Below are 18,123 nucleotides of genomic sequence, written 5' to 3'. Positions count from 1 at the left end.
TTCAGAGACCTACAGTGTCTTTCAGTCCATCATTGATATGTTTAGTGTTGCTCCCCACCACTCCATTGACATGTTTAATATTGATTACCCTCTAAAGGTATTACTCAGTTATTATTTCTCTTCTCTCAGCTAATAAGCAGTTTCTGGAAAGGCACTTTTAGACCATGCAATTAATATTCTGTGTCCTCTCAAGCTTTCTCCCTCCATAGAATTATCCTCCATTGTTGATTCTTGATGGACTAAACTGTGCTGTGATTTTATAACTGTACTGTAAGGAAGAGCCCTTCCTTCTCCCATGCCTTTCTGTTTAGCTATTTTTGGTCCCTATTTTTTGGTCGCAAGCTACTCTTGGTTCCTATTTTTTTCAATGGATTATAATCCATTACTTTTATTTTTTGTTGTTCATATTTCCTCAGGTTTATCCCTCTGAGTTGGTTCCTCTCCTTTTGTCCTGTTCCTTTTTTTTTTTTTTAATGTGTGTGTGTGTGTGTGTGTGTGTGTGTGTGTGTGTAAAAATAAGATTTCAGGCCCATCTTGTACTTTTCCTGACTTCATTTATGGAATTGACTATTCTTCCAAGGACCTGGTTCCTTTTAAAATGAAAATGGTATATGGAAACCAAAATCTCGCGCTCAGTCTGTTCATTGTTCCTACGATTTCATTTGCTTCTGGGCCTTTCAGAAGACAGAGCTGCACATGTTTAAACACACACTTCCATGCATGCACATGAAATCATGCTGATAACCAGTGCCATTCCCAAACTCAGTGGGGCTTCCCCCTTGTCTCCCTCTCTTTTCTAATTGTTTACCTTTTTCCACAATGAGAATCCTAGCTTCCAGCATCAGTACATTCATTCATTTGCTGAAGTATACACAAAGTGTTTTCATGATTCCTGTAATCTTGCCTCTTGTGAAAAAGAAACCTACTAAAAGGAATTTAGGATTTGTTAGCAATTATTTTTCTAGACTAAGGGTAAATAGAAAAAATATTCTTAACAGTTTAACTCAAATTAGCCTTCCCTTCAACTTTCAGCTCAGTTATGTTGCTCATTTGAAATTCAGTACCTAAAGATTTATTTGTTTTTGTTTACTTTTAGGGATGTCGTCTTTCTTTCTTATTGATTCTTTTTAGTTTTCAATTCATAGACAAGCAACTTGACCAAAAAGTGATGATCAGAAGTGTCATTCCCTTTCCTTTTCCTTCTATACTCCATCTCACCACCCCACATTCCATTTATGTAATCAATGTCTGGCTTCTCCCCTGGCTCCCCCATTCCCATCCCCCACCCCCCAAAATAAGCAGGCTACTTTTGGGGAAAAAAAAAATAATTTTAACCATCTACTTTTGGCATATATAAAAGGTGTTATATAATTTATTTTACACTTCACTTTTTTTACCTTGTAGCTGCAGAGTACTCGTTTCATTTAGATGTATCATACTTTATTCAAATAATCTGTTACATTTAGTTTTTTAGGTAGTTGGCAGTATCTTGCAAATATTAATGCTGCAACTAATAACCTTGTGCATATATAGTTTCATATATGTATGTGTATATACATACACACACACACACACACACACATTTTTTTTGGTATCAGAGATTGAACCCAGGGGTGCTTAACCATTGAGTTACATCCCCAGCCCTTTTTATTTTATTTTATTTTATTTTGGAGGCAGGATCTCACTAAGTTGCTTAGGGGCTTAGATCTTTGCTAAGTTGCTGAGGCTGACTTTGATCCTCCTGCCTCAACCTCCTGAATCACTGAGATTATCTGGCCAGAGGTATATTTTTAGTTTAAATTCTTAGAAGTGAGAATTGTTGAACAAAAGATAAATGCATATGTAGCTTGGGTAGTGTTCTGAATATCTATTACCAGAACAAATTACCAGAAACTTCTTAAAGTGGCACACATGTATTTCACAGTTTTGGGGGTTAGGAGTCTGGATGTGGCTTAATTGGGTCTGCTGGGGCTGTGAGGCTTGACTGGGAAAACATCTTCTAGGGTCACTCATGTTTTATTTTGTTTATTGTGGTTTTGGGATTGAGGACCTTAACTTCTGACTGGTTGTCAACTGAGAAGCCTGTTTTAGCGCCTAGAGAGAACCTATAGTCCCCTTGTCTTGTGGTTTTTCCCACAATGGCTATTTACTTCAGCAAGCCATCAAGGAGAATCTCAGATCTAGAAAACACTAGGTAATCTATGCAGTGTAGTAGTCCAAGTAGTGATATCTCATTACCTTTGTCATATTCTGTTGTAGGAGCAAATCACAGGTCCCACACACTCTCAATGTGAAAGGAAATGCATAAAGGCGTGGGACAACAGGAGGTGGGTAGTACTAGGAGAGCACTTCAGAGTGTCTACTACAATTAGTGCTGAATTTCCTTATAAGAGAGGTACTGTTTTGCCATCCTATCAATAATGTATAAAAGTGCCTTTTTGCTTAGAGCTCTGAGAAACACTTTTGATAATCCAGTGGGTATGAAATTGTACTTGGTGTTGTACTTTTTAATTTGCATTTCTCTTATCATGAATGAAGTTGAATATCTTCATATGTTGAGGCCATTTTTTTTTTCTTTTTATTTTGAGCATTACATACCCATGCACTGCCTCCTTTTAAAACTGAGGTGAAATACATATAACAAAAGTAACTTTGGGGTAGGGAGTACTCAGGATTGAACTCAGGGGCATTGTACCACTGATCTACATGCCTAGCCCTTTTTATTTTTATTGAGACAGAGTCTTCCCAGGTTGCCTAGGGTGACATTGAACTTGTCATCCTCCTGCCTCAACTCCCTGAATAAAATATAACTATTTTAAAGTAAATATTCAGCCGGGCATGGTATTACACGCCTGTAATCCCAGTGACTCTGGAGGCTGAGGCAGGAGGAATGAGAGTTCAAAGCCAGCCTTAGCAAAAGCAAGGTGCTAAGCAACTCAGTGAGACCCTGTCTCTAAATAAAAAATACAAAATAGGGCTGGGGATGTGGCTCAGTGGTCGAGGGCCCCCGAGTTCCATCCCTAGTAGCCATAAATAAATAAATAAATAGAGTGAGTGAGTAAGTATTCAGGTCTGGCATGTAGCTCAGTAGTGGAGTGGTACTTGGGTTGAGGCACCATCAAAGAATAAAACAATTCTTAAGTGCATTTAGTACATTCACAGTATTGTACATGAGCCTCTATATAGTTCCAAAGTATTTTCGTTTAACCAAAATAAAACCCCATACCTATTAAGCAGCTTCCCCACCATTCTCCCCACTGTATACCTGACCCTGACTTTTCAGCTGTTTGACTCTGAGGTGCTTTGATGTGATTTTCTTTGTATATATCCTGCCTGTGGTTTGTTGTTCTTGGTGTTTAGGTAAATCTATATCATCAATTCCAAAATCTTTGCTATTGTCTCTTCATGTTATTTCTTTATCCTTTTTTTTTTTTTTTTTTTTTTTTTTTTTGCTTTCTCTCTTTTAGAACTACAATTACAATGTATATGTGTATATGTATGTGTGTGTGTGTGTGTGTATATATATATATAAAATTATTATTCTCTCTAGTAGTTTTCAAATTGTCTTTTTTTCTCATTATTCCAGCCCCCAACTCTTTTTATATTCTTTTCAAAGCTTTCTCTCATAACATCTTGCTTCTTTGCATGTCTCTTAAGTTTTTGATCAAAAGCCAGACACTGTATGTAAAAGAACAATGGAACAAAAGAGGTAAATAACATTAACTAGAGAAAAAGGCATTTTCTAACATCCATGAGGCTACTAGTGTGTGGGGGCTTAGTGAATATTTTTAACTTTCTGATAAACTTGCATGTATCAGCTGCTTCAAACAATCATTTAAGAAAAAGTTGTCCATAAACCTTGCATCTGGAAATATGGTAATGCAACAATATTGTTCTTTTCTAGGAAATGAAACAATTTCTGAGGTTTCAATTGCTTTTTACCTTTTATTTTATACACATTTACTTCAGCACCTTCCTGAAATAGAGTAATAGGAAAACTTTTGCAACATGAAGAAATACTTGGTCTCTCAAGGCATAAAATATAGTTAATTCTTCAGCAGTAAAGGAACTGTGTCCAAAGGAAACTCTTAGCGTATGGGTACTGTCATCTGAAGGGTAGTATAAGGTATTTTGTTGTTTTGTCAGCTTTTAACATGTAATGGCTCCTGATTTACCTTGTTTGAATACTGACTTGTCTGTGTACCCTGTAGATTGTTTTCAGCTGAATAAATATCATGACAATCACTCACTGTATATCTACTTGTGACCTGTAATTTTTTGACATGCTGTGCTATAATTGCTCTCTGAACAGACAGTAAAATGGTAATAGAGTCATTCATTGTATACTTATGGTTCATATATCACTCAAAGCTGTCATGTTTTATTTCATTGTTGTTGATAGTTCTGGCAACACGTGATTTCTGATTTTATATTTTTTTTTAATTTGTTCGTGTTAGTGGTGTGAGACCTAGAAACAGCTCAGTAAGCAAGCACAGTTGGAAGGATAGTTGAATTTATAATTATTCTAACCATGTACTAGACTTTTAAAAAACTTTTTGCTTCTGTACGTTCAAATATCTGATGTACAGGATTCAGAAGTAGTATGGTTAATAGTTTACTTTTAAAAATTTTATGTCCTGAAGAATTTAAAAGAAAGATTTTAGAGATAATGTTTTCTAGAAACTAGTTTTATTCATAGGCTAGAAAGCTGGGCAAATTTCAAATACTTGAACTACTAGAAATACTTGAAAGTGTATAATACTCATCTGACAAGCTTTTATTTTCATCTTTAGTGCTTAGAGGTTTATGCATTTTATGCTCAAAATTTTAGTAAAAGGTATAGGATGCCTGAAGTTCCTATTTCTCTATATAGTGTCTAATACTTTTTATGCTCTTTTTCTGTGTCTGGATTGAATATAATTTGGCATGGATGAGATTGTAGGATCCTCCCCTCCTCCCCGCCTTCCCCCCTTTTTTTTTTTGCATGCATTACTTATATACATGGTTTGCAAATATTTTCTCCCATTCTGTAGATTGTCTTCACTTTTTTATGCACACAAGTTTCTAATTTTGATGAAGTCCAGTTTAATCTAATTTTTTGTTGTTGTTATCAGTCTAGGCTTTTCCAATTTCTGCAGGAAAGGCTTTTGGACTATTAATAGGGATTGTGTTGAATAAGTAGATGGCTTTGGGTAGTCCGCACTTTTTGTTAATGAAGTCAGATCTTCCTGTGAACACAGGATGGATGTCTTTCCCTTTATTTATCTTTAATTTCTTTCAATATTGTTTTGTAATTTTTAGTGTTTAAGTCTTTCACCTTGGTTACATTACTCATGAGTATTTAAATGGCTTAGATGCTACCATAAATGAAATTGGTTTATTAATTTCCTTTTCAGAATTTTCTTTGATAGTAAATAGAAACAACTGATTGTTCCATTTTGTACCCAACAACCTTGCTTAATTAATTAATTTTTTGGTACTAGGGATTGAACCCAAGGGTGCTTAACCACTGAGCCATATCACTAGTCCTTTTTATTTTGAGACATGGTCTTGCTTAAGTGCTTAGAACTTCACTAAGTTGCTGAGGTTGGCTTCGAACCTGAGATCCTCTTGTCTCAGCTTCCCAAACTGCTGGGATTTCAGCTTTGTTGTAGATTCCTTAGGATTTCCATTATATGTAAAATCATATGTTAAAAGTGATAGTTTTACCTTTTCCTTCCCAATTTGAATGCCTTTTATTTCCCTTGTTTTGTTCCTGTTCTTGGGAAAGCTTTCAGTCTTTCACATTGAATATGTTATTAGCCGTGGGGTTTTCATAAATACTTTTTATCATGTTGAGTAATTTTTCCCCTTTCTAGTTTCTGAAGGTTTTTATCATGAAATGATGATGAATATTGTCAAATGCCTTTTTTTATTCTATTGACAACTGTGAACCTATTCATTTTATTAGTGATATATTACATTAAATGATTTTCTTATGTTAAACTCTAACCTTTCATTCCTGGAATAAGTCCTATTAGTTACGGTAAATAATTCTTTTAATTCATTGGATTTGATTTGCTAGTATTTTGTTTAGGAATTTTACATTTATATTCATAATATATACTGACCTGTAATTTTCATTTTTTTATTCTTCAAGATTTTGAGTTCTGTTTATTTTTTTTCTTATTCTAATTAGTTATACATGACACTATAATGCATTTTGACATATCTTACATAAGTGGAGTATAACTTCTCATTCTTCTGGTTCTACGTTTTGTAGAATTATACTGATTACATAATCATACATGCACATAGAGTAAAAATGTCTGATTCATTCTATTATCCTTTCTACTCCCTTACCCTGTCTCCTCCCATCACTCCCTCCTGTCTAATCCAAAGTACCTGTATTCTTCTCTAGGCTTCCCTCCCCCATTGTGAATTAGCATCCACATATCAGAAAAAACATTCATCCTTTGATTCTTTGGGATTGGTTTATTTTGCTTAGTATGATATTCTCCAGCTTCTTCCATCTACCAGCAAATGCCATAATTTCGTCCTTCTTTAAGGCTAAGTTATAGTCCATTGTGTATATATACCACATTTTCTTCATCCATTCATCTGTTGAAGGACACCTTTTCTTAGTGTTGTCATGTCTTTATCTGACTTTGGTGGCCTCATGGACTTAAGTTAGAGCATGTTTGTCTGCTTCAGTTTGAGATTGAGAAGAGCTGGTGTTGATTCCTTTGGGCAGAATTCACTTGAGACCATCTGGGCCAGGACTTCTGTTTGTTAGAAGTGATCTTTGCCTTTTTATGTATGGAATATTGTGTTGACAACAATCTGTTTTTAATTCTTCTCCTTAAGAAGCCTTCCTTAGTAAGAATGGTTTTGCAAAATCATAGCTTAAGTTGCAATAACTAAAAGTAACAAATTTTTAAATGCTAGTCTTATTTAATAAATTCTAATACATGCTATTTAAAATTATACATATATATATTTGTGTGTGTGTGTGTGTGTGTTTGTAGTGATGGGAATCAAATCGAGGACCTTATGCATGCCAGGCTATACCACTGAGTTACACCACTGTTTATCAACGGTGTTAATTAAGTATTTACAGCTATTAGAATTATGATCAGTTCTCTTATTAGCTTATTTTATAGTTTTAAGTTCAATATTTGAAATTTTATGGACTTTTATGAGCATTATTGATCAAGAATATCTTAAAGTTTCTAATTCATGTTTTCTCTGAATACATATATGCAGTACTCTCCTCAACTAAGTAATAGAAATTAGTTATTTAGCATCTGTGAAAATAAATCCTGAAACCCAGAATACCTTTGTTTCTGAAAGTGGGTTGTAAGGTAAGGGTCTTTGCAATAGGTGTGTACCAGAGTTTGAATTTCGAAGACTAAAAGTAGAATGCTTATGTCAACATCATTTCTAGCATTTAAAATGTGATTTTCTTTATTCTCATTGACCACTGAAGAGTGTGTGTGTTATGATATCTAATCAACCCAATGATGTCAGCGTGTCTAAAATGATTTGTCATTGCTAAAGAGAGTGAACTAGTGTATGGTACTGTTTTACTGTGATTTTTGTGCTATTAGTATTGACAGAATGTAAACTGGTGAAAAGAAAGAATTAACTCTAGTTGGTTCTAATGTATTATTTTAACACTAAAAGAAGAAAATATATTTTGGGTAGGCAAAACATTTCAGAGTGCAAAATTTGAAAGGTTTCAAGGGATGTAAGATCTTCTTCCTAGAACTGTGCCCTAACTACTCAGTTTTATTTCTGAAAGTAATTACTGTTACAAAAGTAGAGATGGAATATATAAATTTTGAATGAAGTTCACTGGAGGAAAAAAAATTGCCATTTTTGGCCCAAATGGAAAAATTATATATTTCTTCTTGTGTTGTTTGTTTTACTTGTTTAATTTAGATTGATTTCCTTATAGTAATTGAGCTATCAAGAACTTCTGAGAAGAAAGCTAATGAAACACAGTAAAGACTACGTGCATTAATTAAAGTCACAGCTTTGTGATAAAAAGTCAACCTCAGGACTTGAAAAGGGGATATTAATTATAGCCCTTCAGAATCCAGGTTGCTTAAATAAGTTCTGATAAACTTTGGGTCTCAGATAAATTTTCAGGGTCCTGTTTGTGCTGCAGATTGATGTCTTTATTTATTTATTTTGTGATGCTGGGGATTGAACCCAGCATGCAAGGCAAGAACTCTACCAATTGAGCTATTCCCAGCCCTGGAATTTGATGTCTTTATATTCAAGCAGAATTTGACTCAAATTTATGTCACCTAACTTTTGACTATCTTCTTTTTGAAATTTCAGTAAAGGCCTTTTCTAACTGAACTGTCTGTAAAAGCATACCAACTGAAATATGCATAGAACTAAGTGTATTTGTGACCATTAAAGTAATTTTTCTGACGTAAACATGTTTGTTATGTTAGTTTGTCTACCTTGTTTACTTTGAGTTTATATGCACAAACTACTTTGAAGATGCAAATTGACTGCTGTGTGGGATCTATTACTTAATAAGCAAATGATGTCTAAGTTGTGCTGACTGCCAAATGTGTTGGTAATTGGTAGCCTCTGGTTTTTTTTTTTTTTTTTTTTTTTTAATGGTACTAGGAGTTGAATCCAGGGGTGCTTTATCACTGAGCTACACCCCCAACTTTTTTGTTGTTGTTTTGAGACAAAGTTGCTGAGGCTCACCTCAAACTTGCCTTCCTCAGCCTTCTGAGTCATTGTGATTATAGGCACACACTACTACACCAGGCTCTTGTTTGTTTCTTGGGGGGACTTTGCTATAAAAACTTCTGCTCATTGAAATGAGCAAGTAATATATATTTTCATAATTAAAAGTATGAGTTCAGGATTTAAAACTCCTCAAATATGAACATATGTACAATATAACTCATCATTTAATAGAGCAGTATGTGTTAAAAATTTTAATTTTTCCAATTATTCTAAATGTAAGATTTAGTGCTATAAAGTGTATAATTGCTAAGGAAAGACAGATTATTATATTTTGGGCCTGTCTGAAAGGAGAAATCACATCATGTAGAAACCATATTTATGAGTCCTGAAAGCTGCTTTTTTTTTTTTTTTTTTTTTTTTTTTTTTTTTTTTTGGTACCTGGGGTTGAACTCGGGGGCACTTGACCACTGAGCCATGTCCCCAGCCCTATTTTGTATTTTATTTAGAGACAGGGTCTTACTGCGTTTTTGAGGCTGGCTTTGAACTTGTGATCCTCCTGCCTTAGCCTCCTGCTGGAATTCCAGGCATGTGCCACCATGCCTGGCTAGATGGTATTTTTTAATATCTTAATTTTATTGGCTCTATTTTAGAAGAATTTGGAGTGATATTTTGTTTGGGGGGGGAATCTTTTATGTCTTGGCATTTCCCTGTACTTCAAGAAATACAAGTAAGTACTGTTGAGTAGTTGAATTTTTTTCCCCTCTTACATAGTTGAGCATTAGGAAAAAATATTCTAGCTTTAAAAGAAGCATTTCTTTCCACTTAGATTAAAATAAATAAATTATAATTCAAGAAAGAAGTCTGTTAGCTAAAGGAACCCATTATAAAAGAGAAAATAGAAGTGTAGATTGTCAAATAATATATTAGTAGTTTAAAGGCTGAAAATAGATTTCTCCCTCCTCCTGAAAGCATTTATATGAAGATAACTATGCTTTTTTAAATAAAAATTATTTCAAATAAAAATTTCAAGTGTTCATAAATTGAGAATAATAACCCAGTAGAAACCATTCAAGATTAATCACCCAGTATAAAAAAGGTGATGTAAATAGACAGTTCATAGAAAAGAAATATAAGATGCTCAATCTTACAAGAAAATGCAAATGTAAGAACTTCATTAAGATAGTATTTTTCACTTACTACATTGCAAAGATTTAAAAGTTAGAAAACTATTAGTAAAGATGTGGGGAAATTTTTTAAAATACATTTGTTTATTTATTTTTATGTATTACTGAGGATTGAGTCCAGGGCCTTCCTTGCACATGCTAGGTGAGAGTTCTACCGCTGAGCCACAACCCCAGCCCCAACATGGGGAAATTTTGCTGGTGGAAAAAATAAGTGGAAATCTTTGTGGAGGACACTTTGGCAATACTTCTTGAAATGCAAATGCTTATCTTTTGATTCTAGCAGTTCACTTTCAGGGTCTACAGATATGCTTCTGTATGTGTAATTATTCATGCCAAAGTTATTAGTTTTAACATAATAGCAAAATATTAGAAATAATCTAAATGTCTTTAATTAGGATCTTGATAAATTTTAGTACCATCACTGTGAAGTGAATTTAGAAAGATTTGTGTACTGCTAGGGAAAGAGATTCAAGATGCATTCTATCTTTCAAGCTTTTTCTTGACATGCCAGTTAGTATATATTTTAGACTTTATAGGCAGTATGGTCTCTGGAGATTACTAACTGGTGTGTGACTGAAGTGCTGACAGCATAAAGTGATTTCAAGGTTTGTCCCAGATATTTGGGAACCATAGTTGATTGAGGTGATCATTTATGCTGATTAAGCTAATAATTTTAAATGAGTTTTTGTGGTTTATAGGCGTGCTAAAGAGTAAGATGAGTAAGTATTTTCGGAGATCAGCAAAAACTTGTCTGGCTCAAATAAGTTCTTTGGGAATTGGGAGTGGAAGAAAAGGTCAGTTGGAACAGTATTTTTGAAAGCAATAGATACTACTAATTTTAACCCATTTTTAATGATGCATAATAATATCTATTAAACCTTGACATGTTACCATATTTACTTCAAATTTATTTTTATTTTTTCAAAGAAACATTACAGGTAAAGTTGAAACTGCCCTGCACACTATTCAGAGCATTCCCTGTCTTTTGAGATAACTACTAACATCTATTTGCTTTGTTATTTGAACCTTCAGTTACTATGCTAACTTTATGTTTATATACTCCGAAAGAACACATCTTAGGGCCTGGATTGGGAATGTAGCTCAGTGGTAGAGCTCTTGCCAAACATATCTGAGGTCCTGTGTTCCCTAGCACTGCCAAAAGGAAAAGAAAAAAAACACCTTGTAAGTTTCAGGTACAGTGTTTTATGCCAGTAGGCCCAGGTATTTGGGAGACCAAGGTGGAAGATCACTTGAGTCCAAGAGTTCGAGGGTTGAGTAACATAGTGAGATCCTATCTCAAAACAAAAGCCTACAAAAACCCGTTTCTATATGTTTTCAAGTTTTATCTAATATTTTGTAGTACCATTTCACAATTGGTTTTTACACAGTGTGTTTGTGTTGTTTTTATTGTTGTTCTGTTGTCTGGGATTGAGCCCAGGGTCTTGATCAGCCATATGCTCTATCACTGACCTACATGACCAGACCCTGCTCAATGTAATGTTTTTATGATATATCTGATCAGCACTGTTTTCAGTAGAAACAGTGCAATCCCCAAATGCAAGGCAGATATGTAGTTATTTTCTAGTAGCCATATGAAAAGGTAAAATAAAAATATTCATAATATACTTTAATAACCCAGTATATCCAAAGCATTATTCACCCTGTCATCAAAAAGATTGCTGATACATTTTTCATTTCTTTTCTCTATCAAGTCTTTGAAATTTTTTTTTTAATTTTTAATTTTTTTAAGGCACTAGGAATTGAACCCGGGGTGCTTTACCACTGAGCTATACCCCAAGCCCTTTCTAATTTTTTGGTTTTTTTAAGACAAGGTCTGGCTAAGTTGCTGAGGCTGGCCTTGAGCTTGCTGTCCATCTGCTTCAGCCCCCTGAATCATTGGGATCACAAGCATGTGTCACTGTTCCTGGCAAAATCAATTTATTTTAAATTTACAACATATTAGTTTATCCATTTTAATAGCACATGTAGTTAGTGCCTTTTACTGTATTGGTAGCTGTGATTGGTAGAACCATTTTTGGTCCTTCAAACTTATATGTATTCCTACCACTAGGGGTCAGCCAAGTGTCACCATGTTGATAAAAGAATATGATATAGTGTTGGGGACTTTTCTAATTTACCTAAAAGCAAAGAACATTGTGTATATAATAAAGTAAACCTCTATCAAGAACAACATTTAGTGGTGCCTGGTAGCTCATACTTGTAATTTGCAGCTATTTGGAAGGGTGAGTCAGGAAGACAGCAAGTTCATGGCCAGCCTATACAATTTAGCAAGGTGCCATCTCAGAAGAAAAAAATTTAAAAGGCTGGGGGTGAAGCTACTTAAGCACCCATGGGTTCAGTCCCCAGAACCCCTGCTGCCCCAACATCAACAACAAAAAAATTGTTAACAAAATAGTTGGAGCCAAAATATAGCAAATAGTCCAGGGCTTCTTTAGACATGGTTGTCTGTGTGTCCTTACATGTTCCTTTTCTTATCCATTCTGGTCTTGAATAATTCCTGAAACTTACTCCACTTACACCCTATATATTTGAGGATTCACATCTGTAGTAAGTATACTGCTTTACCATAGTTGTATCTTATTAACTTGGTGGACGTGTTTCTTTTTGCTAATAATCTCACACAGGCTACATTTAATTACTGAGCTATTACTATAATATTCCTATTCTCTGTGTTGTTATTTTTGATACAGGGAATCGAACCTAGGGTGTTTTACCATTAAGCTATATCCCCAGTCCTTTTAATTTTATATTTTGAGACAGGGTCTTGCTAGATTGTTGAGGCTGCCCTCGTATTTGAGATCCTCCTGTCTTGACCTCCTGAGTTGCTGGGATTACAGGTGTGCATTACCACACCAGGCACTCTTCCTGGTTTTTTAAAGTTGTTTCGGGTTGGTTTTAAATCATCATTAAAGTCTGTAATTAAATTTGTTTATCTCTTATGCTCCACAGAAATACCTTTATGGAAATACCCTAGATACCTTAATGATTTATAATCATTCAAGTATTTAGTTTCATATATATATTGTAATTAGAGGAACTTTCTAATATGGTCTTAATGTTCATTATGCAAAGAACCACTGGAAGAATTCTAGCTATGAACAGGTTTAGGGGGAAATTCTCTTCATCTTCACCCATTCTTTGCTAGTTTTTGATCTTTTTTTTCCCCTTCTATAGATGGTTTGTTTTAATGTTTCTTCTCATATGTGCCCACTGAAGTCCTTTTGTCATAAAATATGTAGCTCTGTAATAGTCTCTGCTAATTCTTAAGGTAGAACCTTGATATGTTTTTTGTTCAGTGGCTTAATGATAGTCTTTTAGCAGAGTCATATGAATATATTTTCTCCCACAAGGTAGAGGTAGAGAGTTCTTTGGTTCTGTTTAGGGAAAATTTGAAAATAGTAGTCATAAAGTTTCCATAAATTATCAAAATACAACTTTTCCTTAAAGTTAATTTCTAATTTTGGTGTGGTAGTATTTTTACTTACTCATCAGCTATGCAGAAATTCATTACTAGTGATTTTTTAAAAATAAAGGCTGAATTTATTTCCAAATCCTATAATTTCCTGTTGCCCTGATGTATTACCTTGATTTTTTTTTTTTTTTTTTAAACTCTTGAGAACTGCATTCAGGTAGAAACACAAAATTTGATTGAGCAGTGGAAACTGAAAAAAAGGGGGTAATTCTGGAGAGCAGGGTTGTTGGTCTGCCTGGTAGAGAGAAGAAAGTGAGATTCAGGCCCAGGTAGACTGTTTTTGTGCAGATTCTTAGACAAGGAAGAGCACTGAATCTTAGAATTAGGAGTTTTCAAGTATAGTATTAAAAATATGCATATTCTCATTAAGTGACTGATATAGGTAAACCTGAACAAAGTGAAAGGATAGGTCCATCCTCTTCATTAAAATTAAAGTATAGATAAACACACAAGCACACAGTGTATAATCTAGAACAAGAAGAAAGTGTTCCATTTTATTTTATCTTAGTGAATACTGTTAATTACTTGGTGTTTGTTCGCCTAGATAACTACTAAACATACCTTACTATTTTAATAGGTCTATTTGTCACCCATTTTTAACAAACTTCCTTTTATCGTTTTTTGTATATAATTAAGTGAAACAAGCAGACTTTGTTAAGTTGTTCATACAGACACATGTCCATGTTTAGTTATGTAGGACTGAATCACCTTAGGCAAATTACCAGGATACTATATCTGCAAAAGTCCCAAAGAGCTGTATATTCATTTAAATTTTTTTAAATTTAATTTATTTATTTCTAATTTTAGATGGACATAGTAACTTTATTTTTATGTGCTGCTGAGGCTTAAACCAGTGCCTCACACATTCTAGGCAAGTAAGGCTTTACCACTGAGCTACAACTCCCAGCCCCTGCTTATTCATTTTAAAGTAGGATATGCAAAAATTCTCATATGGACTACTAATAAAATGTTGTTCTTCTGATTGAGCATGCCAGACTTTAAGTCTGTGTGGTTTAATGATGGAATTGTAAATAGGAGTAGGTTTGGGAATTTAATTTGATTTGTGACCCAAATTTATGTATTCAATTGTGAAATTCCTTTTTTTTAAAAAAAATATTCTGAATGTTTTTTTCTTTTTTTTTTTTTTTGAGATTCCTTTTTGACATGATGCCAGCAGATTGTATATATTTTTCTTTAGTTTCCTTTAGAAATACATTTTGCTTTTCTCATTATTAGGTTGATTTGCCAGAATTCCTGAGAAAAGACCTAGTTTTGCTAAGGCTTTTGGCAGTTTCAAAGTGGAGGATTAGAACTTACAACAAAGAAAATGTATAATAGCAGTGTGGTGCTAGCAAATAGAGATAAGTTCATTTGTGAACCTGTGTTTTGGTGTTATATATATTTGCTGCCATATATGCTCAATTACAAGGCAGTTTCCCATTTTCCCCATGAAAGTACTACTCCATTCTTTTTCCATCTGAAATCTATATGGTATTAGAGATATACCTGACCCATATTTAATCTGTTTGATTTTACAAATCATTGTGTTACATATAGAATTCAGCATAAAGTTATGTTTTGTTTTATTATCTCTTGATGGAATAATTTTGTTTAAATTCATCATAGGAATAAGTTAATTTTCAGGTAACAGCTTTTAGAAATATGAGTACCTTCATAGATCTTCAGTTATAAAGTGACTCCTTTTTTTCTGAAAGATAAATTTTAGGGAATAAACTCTTGTCTGATATCTGAACACCTCTGATAAGTCCTTAAGCTTTTTTTTCTTTTTTTTAATTCACAAGTATCTTTCAATTTTAAGAAATCAGATTATTCTTTTTTATTCTTTCTCAATTTTAAGAAACAAGCTTATTCTTATTGAACAATTGAGTAAGTTTTTAGTTGTTAATATGGATTTTGTCTTTCTTTTTAATTTTTTTTCCTTTGAGGGGTTGGACATAATTGCCTTATTTCATTTCAGGGATCCTTCTAAAGTAAATATTCTGGTACCTGGTGCTGGACTAGGAAGACTGGCCTGGGAAATAGCTATGCTAGGTTATGCTTGTCAAGGAAATGAATGGAGTTTTTTTATGCTCTTTTCTTCCAACTTTGTTCTGAACAGGTATTTAATTTATTTTTTGCTGGAAATAGTAATTTCTCAGAATCAGATTGACTTACCTTTTTTTTTTTTTTAAGAAAAGTACATTGTATTTATAATGTAGATCATCAGTGTTTGTGTTAAATTCAAAATGCTTATACAGATTACCACTTTATTGCCTAATTAACAGAATGTTGACACAAGATGAGTAAGTTACTTTTTAAAAAGTGGGTCTTCCATGAAACTGAAATGATTTCTGTACAGAATCTTTGAAGTTCTACAACAAAGGAAGGAGTATTTTCTCATCATTTCTTAAACTTCTTCAACCCTTTGTTTCCTTTAGTGGAATAAGAATTTAGCGAAGCAATTGTGATTATGTTTTCCTTGAGTTATAAAATGGCCAGGCACACTTACATGACTGAGTTGGAAAAATCCCTGAGAACTTCTCTGGCCTCTGTTAGAAGGTAGTAGAAAAGAGTTGTTATTTCTAAAGTCAGAAGGTGTGTGTTAGAGGAAAACAAATAGCTGCCTTATTTAAATAATATTGTCTCTGATGGCAGTATGAGTTTTAGGGGTTGGTGATAAAGGGAAAATTTTGCAGAGGGTTGTATAAAATAATAAAAATTAATAGCAGACTATTTTAGTTGAAGCCAGTACTGTTTCTTAAAAATTAGTTGGACTGATTTTACTTGGTTTTGAAGTTTAAAAATATATTTTTATAAGTTTGAATGAGTAGCATATTTATATCTCTGAATTTAATTTTTTTTCTGTCTTTTAATCCATGATTGGTTGCTCATCTATATGTATATGTACATTATCCTATATGAGTCAGGGGGGTAGTGTTGGCACAAATTTACATTCAAACATCATAATTTAAAGTACATTTATTTTTGGTAAAATGTTAACACTGAATTTTATGTTCATATTTTACAGATGTTCTGAAATTAATAAATACAAACTTTATCCCTGGATCCATCAGTTTAGCAATAACCGGAGATCAGCTGATCAGATACGACCCATCTTTTTCCCAGATGTTGACCCCCACAGTCTTCCTCCTGGTTCTAACTTTTCTATGACAGCAGGAGATTTTCAGGAGATTTATTCAGAATGCAGTAAGTTCAAAGCAAATATTTTAAAGGTCTTATGCTTTATTGAAACTTAATGAGCCAATGTTTTGGTCATTCATTTGATGGTAGAATACAAAGTATACTTCAGTGACAATGTGGACTATTTTCCAGGTCATGCACAAGGCAATGATATTAAATATAAAGAAACATCTGTAACCAAAAAATTCAGAAATTACTGAGTCTGTTAATATAAGACCACATGTAAACAGTTCAAATGTGTATTGAATGTAGTGAAGATGAAACTAAGCTAGTGTGAGAAGCTTATGTAGGCTCTTTGTAGAGAGGTCACAACTTGAATAATAGGGAGAAATAGCACTTCAGGCAGGCAGAGAGAGGTACAAAGGTAAGAGTGAATGAGGTCATCGGGGACAATGGCATAGCTAGATTGGCAGGAAAAGAGATTTAGTGAGATATATGGCTGGAAAAGTAGGTTGTTCCAGAATATGGAAGACCTTTATAATCAGGTTGAAGACATTTGAATTAGCCATTAGAGAAAGGGAGATAGTAATGGGGAAAGAGAAGAGAGGGATTAAGACTAAAAGGAAGAAGAAAAGCAAAATGCCGAGCAGTCAGTGAGATTCTTCTTTCAACAAATATTTGTTGAGCACTTACCTCAGGTATGTTATAGGCATTCAGAAGAGAACATGAGCAAAACAAAGTTCCTGTCCACAGGAGATTCATACATTTAGAAGGGAGAGATAAATAAGAACAAATAAATATTGTGAGGAAGAAAAATGGGAAGGCCTAAGAGTAGAAACTAAAAATGTCCAGAGGTGACCTCAAATGAGTGAATAAGCAGTGCATGCAGATTTGGAGGAAAATGTTGCAGAGGGAGTAGGAGATGAAGAGGGTTGGGGGAAGAGAGAGTCACTAAGTACTGAGCACAGTGTGGGGTTTGAGGGCAGAGGGTTAGTGAGGTAGACTTGTAAGCCATAGCAAGGACTTTGAGTTGTACTGTGAGAGAGACAGGAAGCCATTGGTGGGAAGGCTTTTAGAGCAAGGGACAACATAGAAATTTTTAATCTATTTATTAATTTTTAGCAATGTAGAAATTTTTGTTTATTTTTCCCCGAACTCTGAGATTGGACCTGTGTGCTCTGACATTAGGAAGGGAGAACTGGAAGATGTGAACTGTTGTAAAAAAGGTTAGCAGCAAGATCTCAAAAAAGGGGCTCAAATAATAGAAAGCCTCATTTAAGCAAATAAGTCACTTTCTTTCAGTTATGGAAACCAAGAGGTCCAAGTTAAAGGTGCTGGCTTATTTGATTCTTTGGTGAGGGCTTTCTTCCTAGCCTATAGATAGTTTTTTTCTCTCTGTGTCCTTAAATTGTCAGGGAGACGGAGTGGGGGGGGGGCAACAGTGTGTGCACAAGTGAGCTGATACCCCTTCTTATAAGGGGACTCATCTGGTCATCGGGACCCTGTTTTCTTGACTGAATCCAAATCTGATTATCCCCCAAAGTCCCCATCTCTAAATACCATCATGTTGAACGTTTAAATATAAATTTTGGAGGAACACAATATAAT

General features: G+C 34.2%; 1 protein-coding gene across 2 annotated transcripts in view; it reads left to right on the top strand.

Moving 5' to 3' along the window:
* Carnmt1 (carnosine N-methyltransferase 1) overlaps positions 1–18,123 on the top strand; it is a 43,616-nt gene that overhangs the window by 11,680 nt on the left and 13,813 nt on the right. For both annotated transcript variants that reach the window (XM_076846057.2, XM_076846058.2), the window contains exons 4-5: positions 15,353–15,493; positions 16,403–16,581. In XM_076846057.2, the coding sequence (XP_076702172.1) occupies positions 15,353–15,493; positions 16,403–16,581 (320 nt within the window). The remainder of the gene's footprint in view (positions 1–15,352; positions 15,494–16,402; positions 16,582–18,123) is intronic.

This window comes from Callospermophilus lateralis, chromosome 2, assembly GCF_048772815.1.
Source record: "Callospermophilus lateralis isolate mCalLat2 chromosome 2, mCalLat2.hap1, whole genome shotgun sequence".
Taxonomy (NCBI): Eukaryota; Metazoa; Chordata; class Mammalia; order Rodentia; family Sciuridae; genus Callospermophilus; species Callospermophilus lateralis.
This window is presented reverse-complemented; position numbering and strand designations above follow the sequence as displayed.